The 20,730-nt window shown below is 35.4% G+C and overlaps 1 protein-coding gene across 1 annotated transcript in view; it reads left to right on the forward strand.

Annotated features, from left to right (window-relative positions):
- HACE1 (HECT domain and ankyrin repeat containing E3 ubiquitin protein ligase 1) overlaps positions 1–20,730 on the forward strand; it is a 41,822-nt gene that overhangs the window by 9,821 nt on the left and 11,271 nt on the right. The window contains exons 9-20 of the mRNA XM_070953749.1: positions 429–579; positions 1,593–1,921; positions 2,993–3,061; positions 3,617–3,704; positions 5,170–5,281; positions 5,368–5,465; positions 6,340–6,427; positions 7,744–7,893; positions 8,923–9,119; positions 18,272–18,403; positions 18,778–18,876; positions 20,431–20,501. Coding sequence (XP_070809850.1) covers positions 429–579; positions 1,593–1,921; positions 2,993–3,061; positions 3,617–3,704; positions 5,170–5,281; positions 5,368–5,465; positions 6,340–6,427; positions 7,744–7,893; positions 8,923–9,119; positions 18,272–18,403; positions 18,778–18,876; positions 20,431–20,501 — 1,584 coding nt within the window. The remainder of the gene's footprint in view (positions 1–428; positions 580–1,592; positions 1,922–2,992; positions 3,062–3,616; positions 3,705–5,169; positions 5,282–5,367; positions 5,466–6,339; positions 6,428–7,743; positions 7,894–8,922; positions 9,120–18,271; positions 18,404–18,777; positions 18,877–20,430; positions 20,502–20,730) is intronic.

A 20,730-nucleotide genomic window follows, 5' to 3' on the forward strand; every position in this document is an offset into this window, starting at 1 on the left:
TAAAGGGGACCTCTGGTGAAGAAAAGGTTGAGAACTACTGGAATATGACACAGTAATTGATTAGATGGCTTATCTATATTACTGAAAGTCTCTGTCAAAAAGTAAGAAGATTTGTGAAGTAAGTCATCTATATTTTGATGTTTGGATATATCTAAAAATGTAAATAGCTTTGGAGAATGGGGCCTTCAGTCTTTATTATATGACTGCTTAGAGCATGGGTGTCAAACTTGCCACGTCACGTTGCCATCATGTGACCTTTCACGATGGTTTCCCCATTCGCGTACTGATGTAGGCTTGGTCTGCATGTGATGCATTCGGCCCATGGGCCACCAGTTTGACACCCCTGGCTTAGAGTTATTGCATTGCTGCAGTATAATTTTCCTATGTACATTTTGTTAATTAAAACAATTGCATATGCTTTATTTTAGTTTGTCAAGTAATTATGAGGCACAAATGAAGAGTCTGTTGAGGATAGTGAGGATTTTTTGCCATGTCTTTCGTCTTGGCCCATCCACTCCCAATAATGGAAACGATATGGGCTACAATGGAAATAAAACTCCAAGAAGTCAAGTGTTCAAGGTCAGAAAAGTAATGCTACTAGATATTAGTAGAAAAATAGATAATAAAGAGAGAAATTTTATCATGTATATGTATGTTAATCCACATGAGAAAAAAATAAATTTGGTTGATACCTATTTAAGTTGGCCCGCCTTGATTTTTCTCTCTCCCTGTAATCATTACTGTTTTCTATTTATGTATCTAAAGTTCATCCTATTTAAGATGTTAATAAGTTTATGCAGATTGCATATCTTTAGTTGATTAGTTTAATTACTTCTACCCAAATTTATCTGGCACAATACCTGGGCTTTTGGAAATAAGATTATTAGAATTTTATATATTTTATTATTTTTTTGAAAATCTCTTTCTTGTGTGTGAGTCAGTAGATATCTTAGATATAGGTCTTGATGCAAGACTTAATATTTATAAATAATTCTAGTTAATTATTTTCCCTTTGCACATTATTTCCATGACTATCATCTTGTAATACATATACAGACATTTTTGTTCTTACCTAAAGGCATGACAACTGTTTCTCATTTGTCTGATGCTGTGACACTTTTTGCAATTAAATAATTATGCCATTTATTTATGGCTTTATTACCTAATGGGTTTAAAATACTTTCTTCCTGAAGTTATGTTTTTATTCCTTACCTCTACTGTTGTCACATGCCTGATATGAACCCTGTTTAAGAGAGATTGGTCCCGAGTCACCCAGCCAGTTTTCATGCATAAGGTGGGACTTGAACTCACAGTCTCCTGGTTTCAAGGCCAGCAACTTAACCACTACACCATACCGGCTCTCGTTTATTTATTTTTAATATTTTATTTTAATATTATTTATCAATTATCAGGAAATGGTTATTTTCCTTATGGCCAGATATGCCAGAAGAAATGGCTTCCCTACTTGTTTAATTAAAAAAAGAAAAATAGATTAGAATTGTAATATTTTCAGTGTTCACATAAGTAAATACATATATAATAAAGTATTGTACATTCACCTAAAATTTACCCTTTTATCTTATATTTGATAGCCTTTGGAATTACTCTGGCATTCATTAGATGAATGGCTAGCCCTAATATCTGCAGAATTAATGAAGGATAAAACCAACATCTCTTCTATCCTGCTGAAGCCAAAAGGACCCAATCAGCAAGAAGATGGCATCCCTGCACCGACCTTTGAAGTTGCTTCAACTAAAACAAGTGCACTTTCTGCAGAAAGAGAGGAATCTAAAATGTATGAAGTTGGCAGTGCCCAGGAAACTTATGTGGACTGCCAAGATGTTATTTCTGTGACAGCAAACCGGCTGAGTGCTGTCATTCAAGCATTTTATATGTGTTGCTCTTGTCAGATGCCTCAGGGGTAAGTTTCATTTCCTTCTTCCAGATCATTCAAAACTTGGGATTTTCTCTTCTCTGCTTCCCACTTAATGACCCACGTGTCTTGGGGTTACAATGATAACCGAGACTGCCTGGATTGCTGTTGCTAAATGATGCGATTATGTTACGCCATACTTTATTATCACAATGCTTAGCAACTGCAGTCCTGGTTCCAATTGCCATTGTAATTCAAAGCTGACCTGTATAGTAGTTAAATATTCAATCTGTGAATACTGAGATATCTATTTCTGTCCTGTGACCAGAACGCATATATAGTCCTAGCAGAATGCAAGAGAATTATCAGAAGTAAATTTTAATAAAAAGAGGAATTTACAGTTTCTTATTTATTTGACAATGCACGTAATTATCAGGAGGTAGTTTAAATAGGAAAACTTTGAAAAATGAATGCACATTAATAAGGCTCTCTGAACATTATAGCCGGTGGAGGGATGCCACGAAGATTATAGGAGCATTTGGGGGAATATTCAGGGTTCCCCCAAAGAATTCTTATGACTTCATACAATGAACTCTGGGTAGGTAGACATGCCATTAAGTCACGGTGATTTAACTATACTTCGTGTATACATCATATTGACGTTCACACATCACAGTGGATCATAACCAATTATGGGCAAGTGCAGTACATCATTTCAGTCTTTGTATTCTCACAGTTATAAAATGTATACTATATATAATATCTACATATATGTAATTGTGTGCTAGGCTCTTATTTTAAAATAACATGTTGTGTAATAAGTGTTCAAATTAGATTATTAGACCATTGAAGCTGTTTGAACCGTCCTCTGGGAGTGCTTTTACACTTCCAAAGCCAAGTGTTTTTGTAACTTTCTGCCCCTATCTACTTTATTAAGTTAAGAGTTTGTGCATATTTTTAAAATTATCCTTTTAAAAACTTTTATGAATAAAATGCTTAATATAGAGCAGGTAATTTTAATGAAGCTGCTTCAAGAGTAGTTTTTTTAATATCTTGGAAAGAAAACATTGCAATGAATTATTATTTTTACATTGGATACTCTTTGGATTTTTGTTGCAGAATGACATCTCCTCGCTTCATAGAGTTTGTCTGCAGACACGACAATGTTCTTAAATGCTTTGTAAACCGGTATGTCGCCAGAAATTCACATGGTTCATAAGTTGCACGTAGCCCGGTGAATGTAGTTGTACTATCTGGTTGGAATGCATATCTGATTCTTAGTAAGAATATGGAAACATTTTTATTCTTTTAAAACTTTTCTAAAATAACTCCGAGAGGGATGTTAAAAATCATCTGATGAATCAGTGTAGGTTAGGTAGCAAAATAGCCAGTACTGTCCCATCACTTCTTGTGCTCATGAGAGAAAATTTTGGGAAATAAGAGGCTTGTTCTGAGGTACTATTGTTTTATGTAGGTGGAAAACCTGAGCGATTCCAAATGTTGATCTATTCAAATCAGTCAACTTAGAATTGATTGTAGAAGTTCTTACAACAGAACTTTTTCAACTCAGCTGTTTCATTTTGAGTTTGACGCAGGTTTTCTATTCCATGAATGTTCCTTCTTAGACTTAAACATTGAAGTTCACTGTAATTGCTCTCTCATTTAAAGCAGCTAATGTCTCCTGAGTTTGTCCATATTCTTCCTAAATTAGTGAGCTACGTTCCATTTTGCTCATTTTTCCAGAAATCCTGAAATTATATTTGATCACTTCCATTTTCTTCTTGAGTGCCCTGAACTTATGTCCAGATTTATGCATATCATAAAAGCACAGGTAAATATTGAAAGACTAATTTAAAATTCCCCTCCCCATCCAAGTCCTGCTGTGTAGCCTCATTGTGGTGGGAGTTCTGGGATAGGATGAATGAAGAATGTCATTAGTACAGTATATGCCATATTCATGCCAAAACTGTATATTTCTAGGAGAGTGACCGAAGGAATAAAGGTAATCCCAGCTGTCCAGCTAAAGGAAATAGCACCAATATTGGGCAGCAGCTATACAGAAAGATGTTTGAAGCAGATAATTACTTTAATGACAATGGCAAAGGCATCAATTCATATTGAGTTGAATTGAGAAGGCAGTGGTAAACCACTCCTGTATTTTTGTCAAGAAAACCAAATGTATAGAAAATATAAAATGATTGATGTTACAGTGCCAGATGATGTACCTCTCAGCATGATGGCACTCAACATGGTACTGAGGTGGTATTTATTTCACAGGTAGATGAAAGTCTTTGTAATGTTTGTTAGCTGAGGAAAGAAAATCTGAAGCTGCAAAGATAAAATCAAAGTGGGAATATGGAATACAAGAAGCACGAGCATGGGAAAGCTTAACACAATGAAAGATGAAATCATCTATTACTCACTGACATCTTAGCTATCAGCGGGTTGATATGGACTGGAATTGTATGCTTTCAGTCAGAAGAGCACATTGTTTATTTCTCAGGACATGAAAATCTAAGAAGAAGTGGCAGTGTTTTCACAGTTAGGAATGGTTTAGCAAGAAACTAAAATGCAATTACTGATGGAATAATATCAGGTAGAGTTCTTGGATAATCCTTTATGAAGATTATCCAAGTTTATGCTTTAAACACTGATGCAGGAGAAGAGGAGATTGATGAGTTTGATTATTAGTTTGAAATTGTTAGAAGATGTAAGCAAAATGTGCTGCCTCTGGTTGAAGGTCGAAATGCCAAAATTAGAAATATTAAAGAAGAAAATGTAGCTGGGCTAGATTTATTCTCAAGACTGGGAATTACTTCCAACCACCCTCCCCCCACTTTGCAGCCTTTGGGATCCCTCTGATTGAGATTGCAAAAAAAAAATCCTGCTCAAAGAACCTCCTTCCTAAACCAAGCACAGCTATTTGTATGATGCGGCCTAACTCACTTTGCGGCCTTTGATTCTCCCAGTTTCTTTCAATTTCCTCTGAAAAATTTGCCTGCTGTTTAATCAATGAGATGAATCAACAGAACCATTTTGGTAATTCCCTATGTCCAAGATAGCTTTGGACTTTTATATTTTATAAAGCAGCATTAGGCATTATGAAATATATCCTTCCACACGATGGGATTCTTTCAAAACAGTTTGTAATATGCTGTTAGAATCTCTTCTCCTAAGAAACAGATATTATGCTGAATTTTTGAATGGAATTCATAATCTTCTATGTCTTAGTGTTCCTACTTCTAATTCTACCCTGCCTCATAAATCAAACATTTGTTCTTGCCTTTTCTCCTTAGCCATTTAAAGATCGCTGTGAATGGTTTTATGAACACTTGCTTTCAGGACAACCGGATTCTGACATGGTTCATAGGCCTGTCAGTGAAAGTGATATTCTGCTGGTTCATAGAGGTAGGGAAGTTCATGTGTATAATATTCTTTGTATTGAATACTTACTTATTGAACAAAAGTGAGAAATTAATGTTTTTCATATTTAGATTCTATTTTTAGGAGCAGCTGTGAAGTTGTATCTAAAGCAAATTGTGTAAAGTTGAAGCAAGGAATTGCTGTACGTTTCCATGGTGAAGAAGGCATGGTGAGTAATGTTATATACTGAATAATAACTGTAAAATATAGTTTTTAGGAGCATAGTTTCCTTAGGATAGAAGTTGTTCAAAAATTGTTATAAAATTTGTGTTAAATGAAGGAAAAAATACTCCTTGGCTATTGAAATGGGCTTGAAGCCGATATTTCAAAACACAAATATTTCTGAAAGCAAAGATTAATAATAGAATTTTGTGTTACTTCTGACCAACTAGGGTTCCTTTACAAAGTGCTATATCTGGCGCCAATGCTTTTTTCTTATTCCAAAGCATTGGGTAGAAATATATAGTTGTTAATCAGGTTTGAGCCATAATTTCTTAAGAACAGGCATGTCAAACATGCATCCCATGGGCCAGATCTGGCCTGCGCAGGCCACGCCCACCCCAGCCCCGCAAAGGCAAAAAAAAATCACAATATGTCACAATACAGCCCGTAATGGGATCGGGTTTGACACCCCTGCTTAAAGAGGGATCAGAATTTCAAAACTTCCATGGCAGCTCTAGACCTATCCCTAGTTATCAAAGGCCCATTGCAGATCAACTTACAATCACAATGGAGCCCAGAATTTTGGTCATAAGCAGTTGCAGTTGTAAGTCAAGGTGACTGGACTTGATTTTATGAACGTTTTTACAACAATCATAAATTGAATTACTGCTTTCCTTAAGTGAATCGTGTGCTTGTTAAGTGAACCGATTCTTTTGAACGTTTTTTTTTGTGGTCATCTGTCCATGGGTCATTACAACTGATCATAAATATGAACTGGTTGCCAAGCACCCGAAATACAATCCATTTTATACTGATAATGAACATCTTAACACATTTCAAATTATGCATATGTAATAATATATATATATATTTGCTTCTAGGGTCAAGGTGTGGTACGTGAGTGGTTTGATATCCTTTCCAATGAGATTGTTAATCCAGATTATGCCCTTTTTACACAATCAGCTGATGGTACGTTGGTGTCTCTCTTTAGGTTACTATACTTATAGTTCATCTAAAATAGTAAACTGAATCTCTCCCCAGAAATATATTTACAAGATCCAATCCTGATGCAAAAAAAAAAAAAAAAGTTTTAAACACATTCTAGTGGCTTGTTCTATTGCATGAATAGAATGAATAGTGAATCATTGCAGTTCTTAAATTAGTAACACAGTCGTTAAGCGAATCTATTTTCCTCATTGTCTTTGCTTATCAGCAGGTTGCAAAAGGTGATCACATGACCCCAGGATACTGCAGCATCATAAATATGAGTCAGTTGCCAAACATCTGAATTTTGATCACATGATCATGTGGATGCTGCAGTCCTAAGTGTGAAAACCGGTCATAAGTCGCTCTTTTCAGGGCCGTTGTAATGTCAAATGATTGTTGAATGAAGTGTTGTAAGTCGAGGGCTACCTGTATGGCTGCTTTCAGATTCAGAATCAGTTTGCCAGACTACTATCACAAACTTTTGTTTAACTATTAAAATTTCTCGAATGGTCTTTTCTTAATCTGAAGATATTGACAAAATCAGAGGTTATTTGTGCATAGAAAGTCAAAATATTGTATAGTTTAAAGATATAATTCCCTTTCTCCAATCTTGAGTTTCGGTAGTTTTGGCAGAGAAGGCAAGCCACAGTTATGTCTGCTGCTGCTAGGATGCTGAAATGGGGCAATTGTAATTTTTATAGTGACAAGTGAAAATAAAAAATCTACAAAGTCCGTGGTGCCTTAAAAATTTGGATTTTAAGATTCTATCACCTGCGGAATGTGCCAAAGATGCTTTCATTCTATTATGTTTATCAATGAACTATGTCATTATGTTTATCAGCGTTGAGTCAATATATAACATTCATTATGTTATATATTTTCAACTTAGTCATCTACTGTGAAATATAGATTTTGCATCCCATTTACCTATAGTCTTTTTAACATTGTCCAGATACGTATCTGTTCACTGACAGTGACTGTCTATGTGTATAATGAGGGAATTCTTGTCCACAAAACTGCATACTGTGCTTTTCAAATCTGTTTTTATTGCTACAACTGGGATGATTAGAAATCCAGTGATGAAAATCAATTTTTATTTGAAACCAGGAACTGTACATCTGAAATATATTTGTTTTCATCTTTATTGTATTTTTTCATTCTAGAGTACTTTTTATTACTTCATTTTGTACATTATCCTGAATCTCAAAAACAAAACAACCAAAACAAAACAAAAGTTTGTAATATAAAATGACCAATGTTTTAAAAGCCATAAATTGAATCTATATTTTATTTTAAAGGAACCACTTTCCAGCCCAATAGCAACTCTTCTGTGAATCCTGATCACTTGAACTATTTTAGATTTGCTGGACAAATCTTGGGTTTAGCTCTTAATCACAGACAACTGGTCAACATTTACTTCACAAGATCATTTTACAAGCACATTCTTGGTATGATTCTATTAAGATATTAATGATTTTGTTGAGATGTCTAGTGGATAATAAAGCCCTCTAAAAGTTAATTGTATTATCTTATTTAAGCTTCTTCCATATTCTATTACTGTACTTAATGAGAGCTGCAGCATTACTACAAAAGCAACCATATATATACTTGGTCTGCTGTGTGGATGCTTGAGTGGTTTAGGGGTGGGGAATTTTTGGTGGCTGGGGGTGGGTCTGGGGATTGTCATGTGTGATGGGTTTGGCCTCTGGGTGTTATGTGAATTTCATTGTATGGGTATACTATGTATATATGTACAATGACAATAAACTTTATCTATCTATCTATCTATCTATCTATCTATCTATCTATCTATCTATCTATCTATCTATCTATCTATGTATATTTATATATATATATATACACGCAATGGCCAAATTGATTAATGGCATATAAAGGCAGAGATCTCTGTAATGGTAGTTTAATACTCTGACGATGTCAGCAGATGGCTGACGAAAGCTTAGTAGAATAAATTTTTTTAGTTATTTTAAAATTTTAAGTTCCGGAGCTCACAGTAAGAAACTGATGATGATACCAATTAGCATTTTCATGTAGAAAATATTTATGTAGATATTACAGCAGTTAGGGCTAGTTAGCTAATGTCATGGACATATTACAAATGGGCTTGGAAGCTGAAAGTGACAGACTAGCTGCAAAAGCTCCATCTTTAGTGAATCCTTTAGGAAAGATTCATAAGAAGCATTTTCCTGCATTCTCGCTCTTAACCACAGCAGTAGCACATATATTGTAGCTTTAGTTGTCAACCAGTTAACAACAATTTCATGGCAACAGAAGATCTTGTAATAAATCACTTGCCTGGAGGTAATCTGTGTTTTAAGCAGCCGTATCAGTTCCCTTTCTTCTTCTGCCCTGTGTTATTTCAGGAAGTCTGTAGAGGGCAGACGTTGACCACGAATGAAACCATTTCAGCAGAGCAGGAGTCTTAAGACGAACTGAATTTTGTTTGCATTGTCTCTAAGGTATTCCCGTAAACTATCAGGATGTGGCATCTATTGATCCAGAGTATGCAAAGAACTTGCAGTGGATTCTAGACAATGATATAGATGACTTGGGGTTAGAACTGACCTTCTCTGTGGAAACGGATGTATTTGGAGCAATGGAAGAAGTGCCTTTGAAGCCGGGTGGTGCAAGCATAATTGTCACACAGGAGAACAAAGTGAGTCATTTGGAATTATGTTTGTCTGGGGTGATTCTGAAAGGTAGCCCCTTCCTAGCTGCAACATTGGGTCTAATAGGCAGCTTTTATTAGTGTATTGAGATATTAAACCAAAAATAACAAGCAGCTGTGGCTATCAATCGTTATTAGGCACCATACAGAGTCTGTTAGATACATCAGGCATATTCTTTCACCAGTTCTAGGGGCGTAGTGGTATAATAAAATAATAAAACATATGTAGCATTCTTCTGTGCCACTTCTTTAACAGTATATCCATTCCTCTTTCTTATCTATGCTTTGAGAAGCAATTCACTCCTAGATTTCTGTTTACATGCAACTGCTTTATACAACTTTTATTTTCATGCAATATTGTTAGCCTTTTTAAAGTCTTTAGACACTTTTATAGTGTAGTTTTTTTTTTTTTTTAAAGTTGTGCCTTCAAGTCAGTGTTGACTCCTGGTGATTTCCTGGACATGTCCTACACTTTTCTTGGCAAGATATCAGAAGTGGTTTGCCATTGTCTGCTTCCTAGGATTGAGTGCATAACAATCTTATTTCCATTGATTTCAATGGCAAAGGCATTGATGAAAAGTTTTGATTATGTTTCATTTTCAATAGACATTTATCAGGTATAAAACTAAATGTGCATTTAGGTTGCCAAATCTCATTGTATATCTGTCAGGAAGATGCATATAATACAATATGAGTTCAGTGGGTCAAAATTAGAATCAGCTTTGCTTATATTAAATCCACGCAATGATGTGGAATAAGTTCATAATAGCTAATTTAAACTCCTGTAGATTTCCAGCAGTCTAATCTAAGATTGACTAATCTGGATCCAGCCTTACTCTTGATGAATGAAACATATAATAAAACATTTCATTTTTATTTCATTAAGGATGTATAGAAAAGGTGTGGTTTTGGTTTTAGAATTTTTTGAACAGTCTAGGTTAGCATAGTGTTAACACAATTCTATTTCTGTAAAATTTTTAGGGCAATACATTTGGACTATTATGAAGTATTTGCAAAGAATCTTTCACAATCTCATGTTTCTTTTTCATTTCGTCTTTTGTGTAATACTGCATCTTGTTAGAATAACCAACTGCCATGTTAGTTGGTGGCCACTTGGTGTCCTCACTTTTAGCACTTTCATAATGTCAGAAGTATTTATTATTTGTTTATTTTGTAAGTTGATCTTGATTAGCGAGATTGATTTATGGGAGCTAGTTCCATATTCTGCAGGTGATGCAGAAGTATAGATTCAGGTGTTTGAAGAAATGTGTTGGAATAGGCATATCGGAGAATAAGCACACCCTGAAGGTGCCTCTGATTATTTATGTGAAGGTTTGTGAGAAATTATACAAGAAAGCATCAGCCACAACTAGTATCCACACAGTTGTCCTTATATACTAGTAATTATTTGTAATTACTAAAAAATGCAAAAACTGGCATTCTATATTGAAAGGTGAGTAGACATGCTATTATTCCTGCCTGTTTTCATTAAACTATGGATTTGAAAAGAAAAATCTCCTCTTCCTTATCTCATGTCTCCTGACTTTTTCCCTCCCTTTATTAGTTTAAGTTATTGAGGAAACCTTGAAATATATTTAGTGCCAGTTTGATTCTGAGAGAAAAGTGACTCAATGATTTATGTGGCTAGAGAGATACAATTTTCAAACATTTTCATTGAATACACAGCTATAAAATGCAGTTTCTCCGGCAAAATGGGGACATCTATGTAGAGATGCTCCATCTTCAGTATTGTAGCTATTGCCTCGTGACGGGGAGCTAGCAAGTTTTACCCTGGTTGAAAAATCTTAAATCAAACTAACAAAAAAGCTAGAGCAAGTAGATGAATTGTTTTTACTAAATATTTACTAAGATGAGGAAAGTGAACTTTTAAGATGTTGGCAAATGTTGGTAGAATGTTGTGAATAGACGTGATGTTTTGAAAGGGATAAACGTTTGCTGAAAGAAGAAAAACAACAGTACATAGCAATGATGGCTAACCTTTCCCGGACCAAGTGCCCAAAACGCCTGAACCCCCAAAATGCAATGCGTGCACGGCCCCTCACATGTGCCCCCATGCATGCGCATGTGCCCCTGCTCCGCACATACATATGTACGCCCCCTGCATACCCCCTGCACATGCCCCGCCCAACACACATGCACAGCAGAGACTCGAAGACCAGCTGGCCGGCAGGAGACACTCGTGCATGTGCAGTAAAGCTGAACTGCGGCAATGGCTCACATGCCATCAGAGAGGGCACTGTGTGTCACCTCTGGCATGCGTGCCATAAGTTCGGCATCACGGGTTTATAGGAACTTGGATCAGCTTTACTTGAAAGTCAGTTGGGAATGTCAGGAAAAACAAAATTAGCCACCTGAATTGCATCCTTAAGTTGTGTGTGTTGTAAAGCAAGGAGAGGGCAAGAAGATATGACTGTTGAGTGAATCTACGCTGAATACCAAAGAAATGAATGACCTGAAGGGATCATGGTTTGATCATACAGAGAGAATGAATGAGAATCAGATCATAAAGAGGAGGAGGCACAAGTGAATGGGCTGAGAGGAAGGGGAGATGAAGAAAGTTGTTATTGGATGGAGTTGATGAGATCTTGAAAAAGAAAAGGTAGAAAGTGGTTACATGATTCCATACATGCAGTATGGTTTTTCTCAATTAACTTGAGACTCAAATTATTATAGATATTATCTCTAATATCTCAAATATTAGATTCGATGCTCAGGTTAAATCTTCCCATTTCGTGGCATATCCATATAGTGAAACCGAAATAATATTTTGTGAGTATTTTTGAGCAGTGCAGAAAGCTTCTCCAAACTGGGGAGGAACATGGAGATTGTAGAGTAGTCTGTTATGACCTCTTCAATGGAAGAGCTTTGGAGGAAAGATGTTAAATATATAATTTAATTCTGCAGTAAATCAAAACATATTGGCGCATAACGCTTTTTCTAAAATTAGAATTTTAAATACGCTATCACTAAGATGCCCATCTCTAATTTTGCAATATTTGTCAGGTTTATGGGTACCTGTACAGAGTCTGGATATTTTATATACCAATAACAGAGAAAAATAATTAAACTTATTTTATCTCATTCCCAAATCAACATTATTGTGCTATTGCACAAAACACATTATCCATGCGTACCCTCAAATGGTGCAACAATATTTCCCAATTCAGAATTCACAGTCTTTTCCTAGCTTTGGATACAATTTAAACGTGACTTATGGCAATAAATTTATTCTTGTGCTACTGCCTATATATCCTATCTGTCAGAAAAAAAGGAGGATCGATTACAATTGTAGAAGTTAATTATGGAGATTTACTTTTAGACTACAGAAGCAGAGATGCTTATCTTCCCTTACTAGTACAGCTCAGTTGAATATTGTGAATGTATTGAAAAGGCCATCTTGAACATATTAATAACTTCTTCTGAATTCTAGTGAATTATACATCACTCAGAAAAGTTTCTAGAGAACATCATAAAACGACAATTTCAGAACTATCTGGGATTAAACCTGACATGTTTATACAACAAAGGAGATGATGGAACAGTTATTATTTTAGATTATATTGTGTAAAGTATCATCTGGGAAAGGTTGAAAATATCTGAAAAAAACATTGCTTACAAAGTTTACATACCAAAAAAAAAAAAAAAAGCTCTTAGTCAACATATAACTGAAAGAAGCAATAAAAAAAAAATGAAACTGAAAAATGTTCTAGGACCTATTGGTATTTCTGCAATATATTATGGAATCTTTCAAGAAAATTTGGTTAAACAATTAGGCAATCAGAATCAGAGAGAACTTTTCATGTTTTTGATTATACAGAATGAAATTATTTGATCCATCCAGAGTCATATGCCTTATTTCTTGATTGATTGTAAGCTTTTTATGGCAATGCTTACAAAGAGCATAAATGGCTTTTTTTAAATGGTGATATATTCTGATCAGGCTGGATTTGTTCCAAAGAGATACATAAGAATATCAGATATATCTGATATTACCAATAACATGAATTTTCAAATCAGTATGTGACTATAATTTTTCTTGATTCAGAGAACAATTCTTATAATTTGAAATGGTCTTTCATACTTTCAGTTTTAAAAAGGATGAATCATGGCTCTATTTTTTTTTTACATGTATAAAGAGTATGTAAAAAGAATAAGAAGCCAGATAACTGTGAATAGTTTTTTTTTTAATCAAAGAATGCAGTATATTGAGGACAATAGTTGTCCTCTCTATCCTTCCTTGTCTGTATTGTTATTACAGTGATTGGCAGTGAAAATAAGACAAGAAAGCAAAATTTTAGGAATTAAATTAGCAGCATAAAAAATACTTTGAAATTATATCTGGAAATTATAATGTATTCCCAGTTACTCAAAATATTTTTAGTATTGGTGGTAGAGTGTATGTATGTATGTATGTATGTATGTATGTATGTATGTATGTATCAGTGGTGGGTTGCTCCCAGTTCGGTCCGGGTTTTGCAAACCAGTAGTAACAGTGGCGGGAGGCTCTGCCCACCCGGCCGGACATCATCACGCATGATCTGCGCATGCACACAAGCTTCTGTGCATGTGCACGTGCATACAGTCCCGTTGCAAACTGGTAGCGGAGGTAAGTAGAACCCACCTCTGGTATGTATGTATGTATGTATGTATGTATGTATGTATGTATGTATATCAGGTTTTCAGATAAACAACAATAAAACTCAAATGGTGACTTACAAACAGGGGGAAAAAGACAACATTTATACGGAAAACACCACTACAAAAAAGATGAAATATTTATGAATTGATTTGATAAAACAGTTATAAAAATAATTATTTACATATTTAGAAGAATAATATAGGAGAGAAACTGACTGAGCCAGAGGAACAAGTCAAATTGGGACTTAGTCTAAAATCCCTATGTGGACACAAGAGGATGAAGTCTGATCCCCCTTGATTGAACCTTATCTAGTTTCAAGTGCAAACTCTCAGTTGGAGAAGATTCCTGTGTATACCTGGAGCAATTAAATAGCTAATTGAACTCTTCAAGTGTGGGTCTGGTTCTTTCCACAAATATAATGTAGACTTTTAAGAGTGGAGGCAGTTAAAATTGTTTTTGTTAGGAGGAATTGATAGCAGCTTGTTGTGGCCCCGCCCTCTGAGCCTGTCCCATCGGAGGAAGAAAGCTCCGAGCATGAGGAAGAGGAGTCAGCCAGGCCTCCCTCTCCAGGCCCCTCCCCTCTGGCATTGTCTCAAGTGCCGGCCGAGGGAGAGGAGACAGCTGATTCGAGTCAAAGTGATAATGACACATCATTCCTGGACGCACGCCTCCGAAGGCGTGATAAACGTTTGCAGCAGCTTGGGAGGCGTGCTAGGGATTAGAACTGAGTCACTGGACCACACCCCAGAGACCACACCCCAGAGACTATATAATAGAGAGTGGTGGTCAAGGATCTTTTGTGACGAACAAAGCAAAACCTTGGAGTCACTAAAGCCTCGTCCGGAACTGCTGGGAGAAATATTATTTCTGTTTGGACTTTCTTGAACGTTCGTATCTTATCTGTCTGTTTGTGAAAATAAAGTAACTTGGCAGACGGTGTGTCTATCGCTGCCAAGTCGGAGATAAGAACTGAGTGCGTTCCAAAGTGTTTCCTTAACCCTCGACTGGCTGTGTGTGTGTGTGTGGGGACGGGGACAGATCAGCAGCTGTTAAAATTCTATTAAGACTTAACTTTCTGTTCTGAACAATTCCAATAAATATTGAGAACAAATGATTAAATGATTGACATAAACAAGTAATAAATCACATGTCGTGTAAAATCAAGCATTAATTTTGATATTCTTCAGTGTTCAAAAACAGGTAGGTGGATTGGCAGCTCCAAACTGTGAATTATCTTACCAAGCTAGGTGCTTGACTTGGATCACAATGATCTTATTGCCTTATGGCTCACACACCTTTATGGAGAAAGTAAGGAACATTCAGATGGTCTAGATAAATATATCTGTATTCACATAAACAGTTTATAAGAAGAATATGCGATAAGAAGAGCATACGGAAAGTAGGGAAAAAAGAATCAGTCTAGATTTATTCCCTCTTGCTTTTTAATATATTTAACACCTATTAAATGTTTATTTTCATGTTGAGAACAGCAAAAGTAACTTTGCACAGTGGAGAAATGATCCATAGAGATTGCAAGATTTGATTACTAATAAGTCAAAGAAAATATTTTTGAGACTCTTGCAATGACCTAGTCTACATAACTGATTTCAATATCTTTAAATATTGAATCTATATATCTTTGTTTCAGCAATGCATTTGAAAAAATACCCCCACAATGTTCTGACTAACAGGCTAGTGAAGTGTGGGCTGGATGGCATGAACGTTAAGCTTGACAATGTATTGTAAATGCTTTATCAGTTGTTCCTGTTGGGAAGAATTAAGTGGAGTGCCTCAGTTTCCATACCGGATCCTGTACTAACCAAGGTTCAATTATTTGAATGAGGAAGTGGAGGGTATATTCACCATTCTTACCAATAGCACAAAATTGTGTGGAATGACAAGTATTGTAGAAGACAGAAATAAAAAAAACAGAATGTTCTTGATAGATTAGAAAAGTGGGTTGAAAAACAATTTGTCATGGAGAATTCAGAAGTACAAGAGTACAACACCAAGGAATAGAAACCATGTTTATTGCTAAGATTGTTGAGTGCCTGCTTTGCAAGAAAAAGGGACCAACACAATGTGAAAGCAAAGAGTTTTATAGAAATTGGGGACTACAATGTGGGAAATCCTAGCAATCTGATTTGCTGGTCAGTTTGGGGAAGCTAGGCAGATCCTTGTCCATGTAACTGGAGTTATTTCTATTCTCAGGCAAAGTAAGCTTTTAAGGAGTGCAGCAGATCTGAGCAAGTCCATTATTAAATGTGATGGAATGTTGAGGTCATCATCTGATGGAGGATGGATAGTTGTAGGTCCTTTCTTAGGCTGTCCTTGCAGTGTACTGGAAGTTGGTAAGGGGGTTTCTAGATTTTGGTCTAGATGTGATTGTAGGGTGTTTTATCTGAGGGCAAGGAAGGTCAGTTTGAGTCTCATGGGATTAGGCAGATAAAGAAAATGGGTTTGACCCTGACCGTGTCTAAAGGACAAGGAAGAAAAAGGTTCAGCCTCCATTTTATTTGCTACTTTTATTTTGTTCACCTCAACGAATGAAATTTAAAAGAGACAAATACAAAAAATGTGATGGGACATCTAAAAGACCCTGGGAAAGTAGAGGAGAAAAGAGGATCATTGCATCAATTCCTCAGCTTGACAGAAAGCAAAATCAATTAGCGGTTAATGTGTTACATTTGGCTTGGTAATAGTATTTGTGGAAGAGATTTTGGAAGAGCATTTGATTACCAACTGAATATGATTCCACAATATGATATGGCTTCAAAAAGAAAGCCAAATGCTATTTTGGCTTTATTTTATTGCTAGACAGCCATCTGTCTGGGATGCTTTAATTTAGATTCCTGCACTGAGCAGGAAGTTAGCCTCCAGGGCCTTAAAGGCCTTGGCCAACTCTATGGTTTAAGATATGAGTATAATTAATACCAGAATAGATAGTTTATAACATTCACAGGTGCTGAATTATAGTTCTTACAATCCCTTGCCCCCAAAAGATCACTGGAGATGTCAGGTCTTGAAACTAAATATATCGGGAAGGCACCTCTCTTGATCCATATAGATTTTAAGGCATGCATCACAAAAGGTTTGACATCAAAGTAAACATGAAAGAGAATTTAGTTTATTTTCATTATATTATATTATATTATATTAGATTAGATTAGATTAGACTAGACTAGACTAGACTAGACTAGACTAGACTAGACTAGACTAGACTAGACTAGACTATATATACTACACTACACTACATACACTACACTACACTACACTACACTACACTACACTACACTACACTACACTACACTACACTACACTATAGTATATATTTCTTTTTTTTAGTAGTTTGAATTGCAGAAAGTGTCTCCTGTTACAGTTTTCAATCTAGACATTCCTCAAATTATTGAGGCAGTATATAGTTCAGCCTGGTTGAATTGTCTTCCTCTCTGCTGTTCAAGAATTACTATGCCACTTTTTTGGGTGGGGGCACTTCTTTCTTCCTTTTTTTTAAAACTATTCTTTGCTTCTAAATACTGCGGGCAATGGTGATATAGCATTAAAATGAGATGTTTTCTTTGTTTTTTGGAGAATTTTTTCTTTTTACCTGAATATGTGTTAAGGTGAATTTAACTTACGGTACATATTTGAAAGCTTACATGATTATTTTCAGAAAGATGAAGAAATTGTAAAATTACTATTTTGCCAAATTTTAGCAGTGACATACTGGCAAATGTTTCGATCCTTGGCACAAAATTGGGGAGCTGTGATTTTCCCATCTTACTCTGTACATCAAACAAATCATATAGTGTGATCATTCTGATTGTACAAACATGATTGTGTAATTTGACAAATAAGCTTCCTTTTCTACAAGAAGCCACACTGGAGAGAAATGTTAATTTAACTTCATTTTATATAAATATTTTATGTGAATTAATACACACACACACACACACACACACACACACACACACACACACATGGATGAACGTTAAAAGTGTTACAGCTATATAGTGCGAAAATAAATAAGAATGTGACATTTACTTTTCTTTTGACAAGTGAAATTGATGTGTGAACAAAGTGTGCCCAAGGAAAATCTCTCCTTCTTATAACTCTTATATTTTAAAGACTTACAGCACATTAGAAAATAGTTTTCTATGTATATTCATTCCTAAAAATGAACGAAATGCTTCTTTCAGTCAAGGAATAAACTGTGGATTGCAAATAGCCCTGCCTTGTTCAGGGCCATTAGAAGTCCTTACACAACAGCTTTCAAAATTTATAATAAGAATGTTCTCTAATAATTTTTTTCTTAGACACTGAACCTTTACCAGAACTGTTTAATATAAGGGTATGAGTAGGGAAGGCAGTTCCAAAGGACGGCACCCAATGTGGAGGTAAATGGAACCAGGACAAAGATAAAATTTGATTTAATTGGATTAAATATAGTAATTTTTAAAAATACTTACACAATTTTCAGGCTGAATATGTCCAACTTGTGACTGAGCTTCGAATGACAAGAGCCATTCAGCCTCAGATAAATGCTTTTCTGCAAGGCTTCCATATGTTCATCCCTCCTTCTTTGGTACAACTCTTCGATGAATATGAATTGGTAAGTAAAATTATATTGTGTGATTGAGCATCCTATGATTTTTATAGTTAATAGTACAGAATGTAGCAACTTTGGAACACTGAATGTATTAATTTGGACAACAGTTTCACTTTATTTTGTTGAAAGTGAGTAGAATATTTTATTTTGTAATCTAAATGCCAAGGAACCGGGCACATGCTGGTACTGTAGTTCTCAGTTTGTTGAATGATCTCATGTTGATTTAGAAATCCTAATATTCTGTGTCATAATATAGAAGGTAATATCTTTTCAAAAATGAGTATTCTTCAGAAAAACAAACACCTTACAATTAAAAATGTGACCAGTTTAACCTGTCATATTCATAATCAAAATTTGGTTTCTCCCTTTTTTAAAAGGAATTGTTGCTTTCGGGCATGCCAGAAATTGATGTGAATGACTGGATTAAAAATACAGAATATACAAGTGGCTATGAAAGAGATGACCCAGTTGTTCAGGTAGAGTATATATATCCATGGGATGGATTGCTAGACCTATGGTGGTGCAGTGGTTAAATTGCAGTATTGCAGGCCAACTCTGCTCACTCAAAAGAGTTTGATTCTGACCAGCTCAAGGTTGACTCAGCCTTCCATCCTTTTGAGATCGGTAAAACGAGGACCCAGACTGTTGGGGGCAATATGCTGATTCTATAAACCGTTTAGAGAAGGCTGTAAAGTACTTTGAAGCGGTATATAAGTCTAGGTCTAGGTCAGGGGTGAAATCTACTTACCTTCCTTACCGGTTCGGAAGCACATGCATGCACACCATGTGCATGCACACATCTGCGCATGCGCAAAACCTGCACATGTGCAGAAGGTAAAGAAGCATTACTTCCTGATTAAAACCAGGAAGTAATGACACCTAGGTGGTGATCGCTACCGGATCGCCGAACCACAGGGAAAAATTGTTACAGAATCGGGTGGTCCGGTCCGATCCGGGAGCATTTCATCCCTGGTCTAGGTCCTATTGCTATTGCTATGTATTTCAACCAGTTGCTTCCCCTCCCCCCCCCTGTTTTTAATATATTACCAGTCTTTCCAGGCTGTTTAAGTTTTTTTTGGAAATGAGGCATAGTGAGACTGGTTTGAATTTACCAATTGTCATAATGTAGTTATATTTGTATCTGCGTATTAATGAGAATTTTCAGAACAGATTTCAAAACTGTTTTAGAGAAGTAAAACAAGGAAAGAAACCCATATTAGCACAGTGAAAAAATAAAAGATGAAATTAAAAAAATGAAATAAGTCTGTACGTATGTATGCATATATCTACATCGCTGCTTTCTTAGTGTAATATGGGCAATTAAAATCAAATATTAAGAATAAAATTGCCCCTCCAAATAATATTTAGCTTTATAGTAGAGAGAGCCCTTTCACTTACATACCTTCATATTGCAAGTAGTTAAGGATTTGACAAGTCATATGCAGTACAATGAATTTGGCCTGAATTGCATTAAAAAACTGTGCTGCTTTACAAAAATATGGTATCACATATTTGTATTGGTCACTAAAATAAGTACCTTAGAAGCTATATATGATTACATGACATTTTCAAACTGTGTTCAAAACTATCATGCCTTATAGTAAGAAATTGCCAGTTCTGCTTGTCTAGAAAGAATTGTAGTTGAACTGGTTAAGAGTTCCTAATAATTGAGAGTGCTGGGTCTTCCAGTGATAATGGAAGAAGTCTAGGAACACTCCAAGCTTCATTCATGCCCCTGAAGAATGTTGTATTGATTATATTAAGATCACTATATAATTATAATATATAAAGGTTATATAATTATATAGCATTTGATATACAGTTGTATTGTAATTGAATTAATTATGTCATCATGTAAGAAAGAATAGGATAAACACTATTGAGTTACGTCGACAAACTAGGTATTAAGTTCTGTTTTGAAGATTTTTGTTTACAATTTGAAACTCATTCAACTTTAAGTTGCATCTAGCTGCTAAATTTTAGCTGAAGAAAACTGAACAAAAACAAATTGATTTATTTTTTTTATCTAGTGGTTTTGGGACATTGTAGAAGAATTGACTCAAGAAGAAAGGGTGCTACTACTGCAGTTTGTCACTGGCAGGTGAATATATTTTGTTTTTACTTGATTGTAGAAAAGTATTCAGAAAATGTGCTGTTCCAGATAAGAACACAAGATTTTCAGCAAATACTGCTACAACTACCTATGAATTTTAGATCAGTAGCAGTTTGCGATTTTTGGATATCTAACCAATTGCATTTCTTTTTTAAAAAAAAAATCAGATCATTTTTTAAAAAATTGATCACTGTATTTGATGGAGAAATTAAAGTGA

Source organism: Pituophis catenifer, unplaced genomic scaffold (genome assembly GCF_029215685.1).
Source record: "Pituophis catenifer annectens isolate HBS135680 unplaced genomic scaffold, rPitCat1.0.hap2 SCAF_1, whole genome shotgun sequence".
In the NCBI taxonomy this organism is placed as follows: Eukaryota; Metazoa; Chordata; class Lepidosauria; order Squamata; family Colubridae; genus Pituophis; species Pituophis catenifer.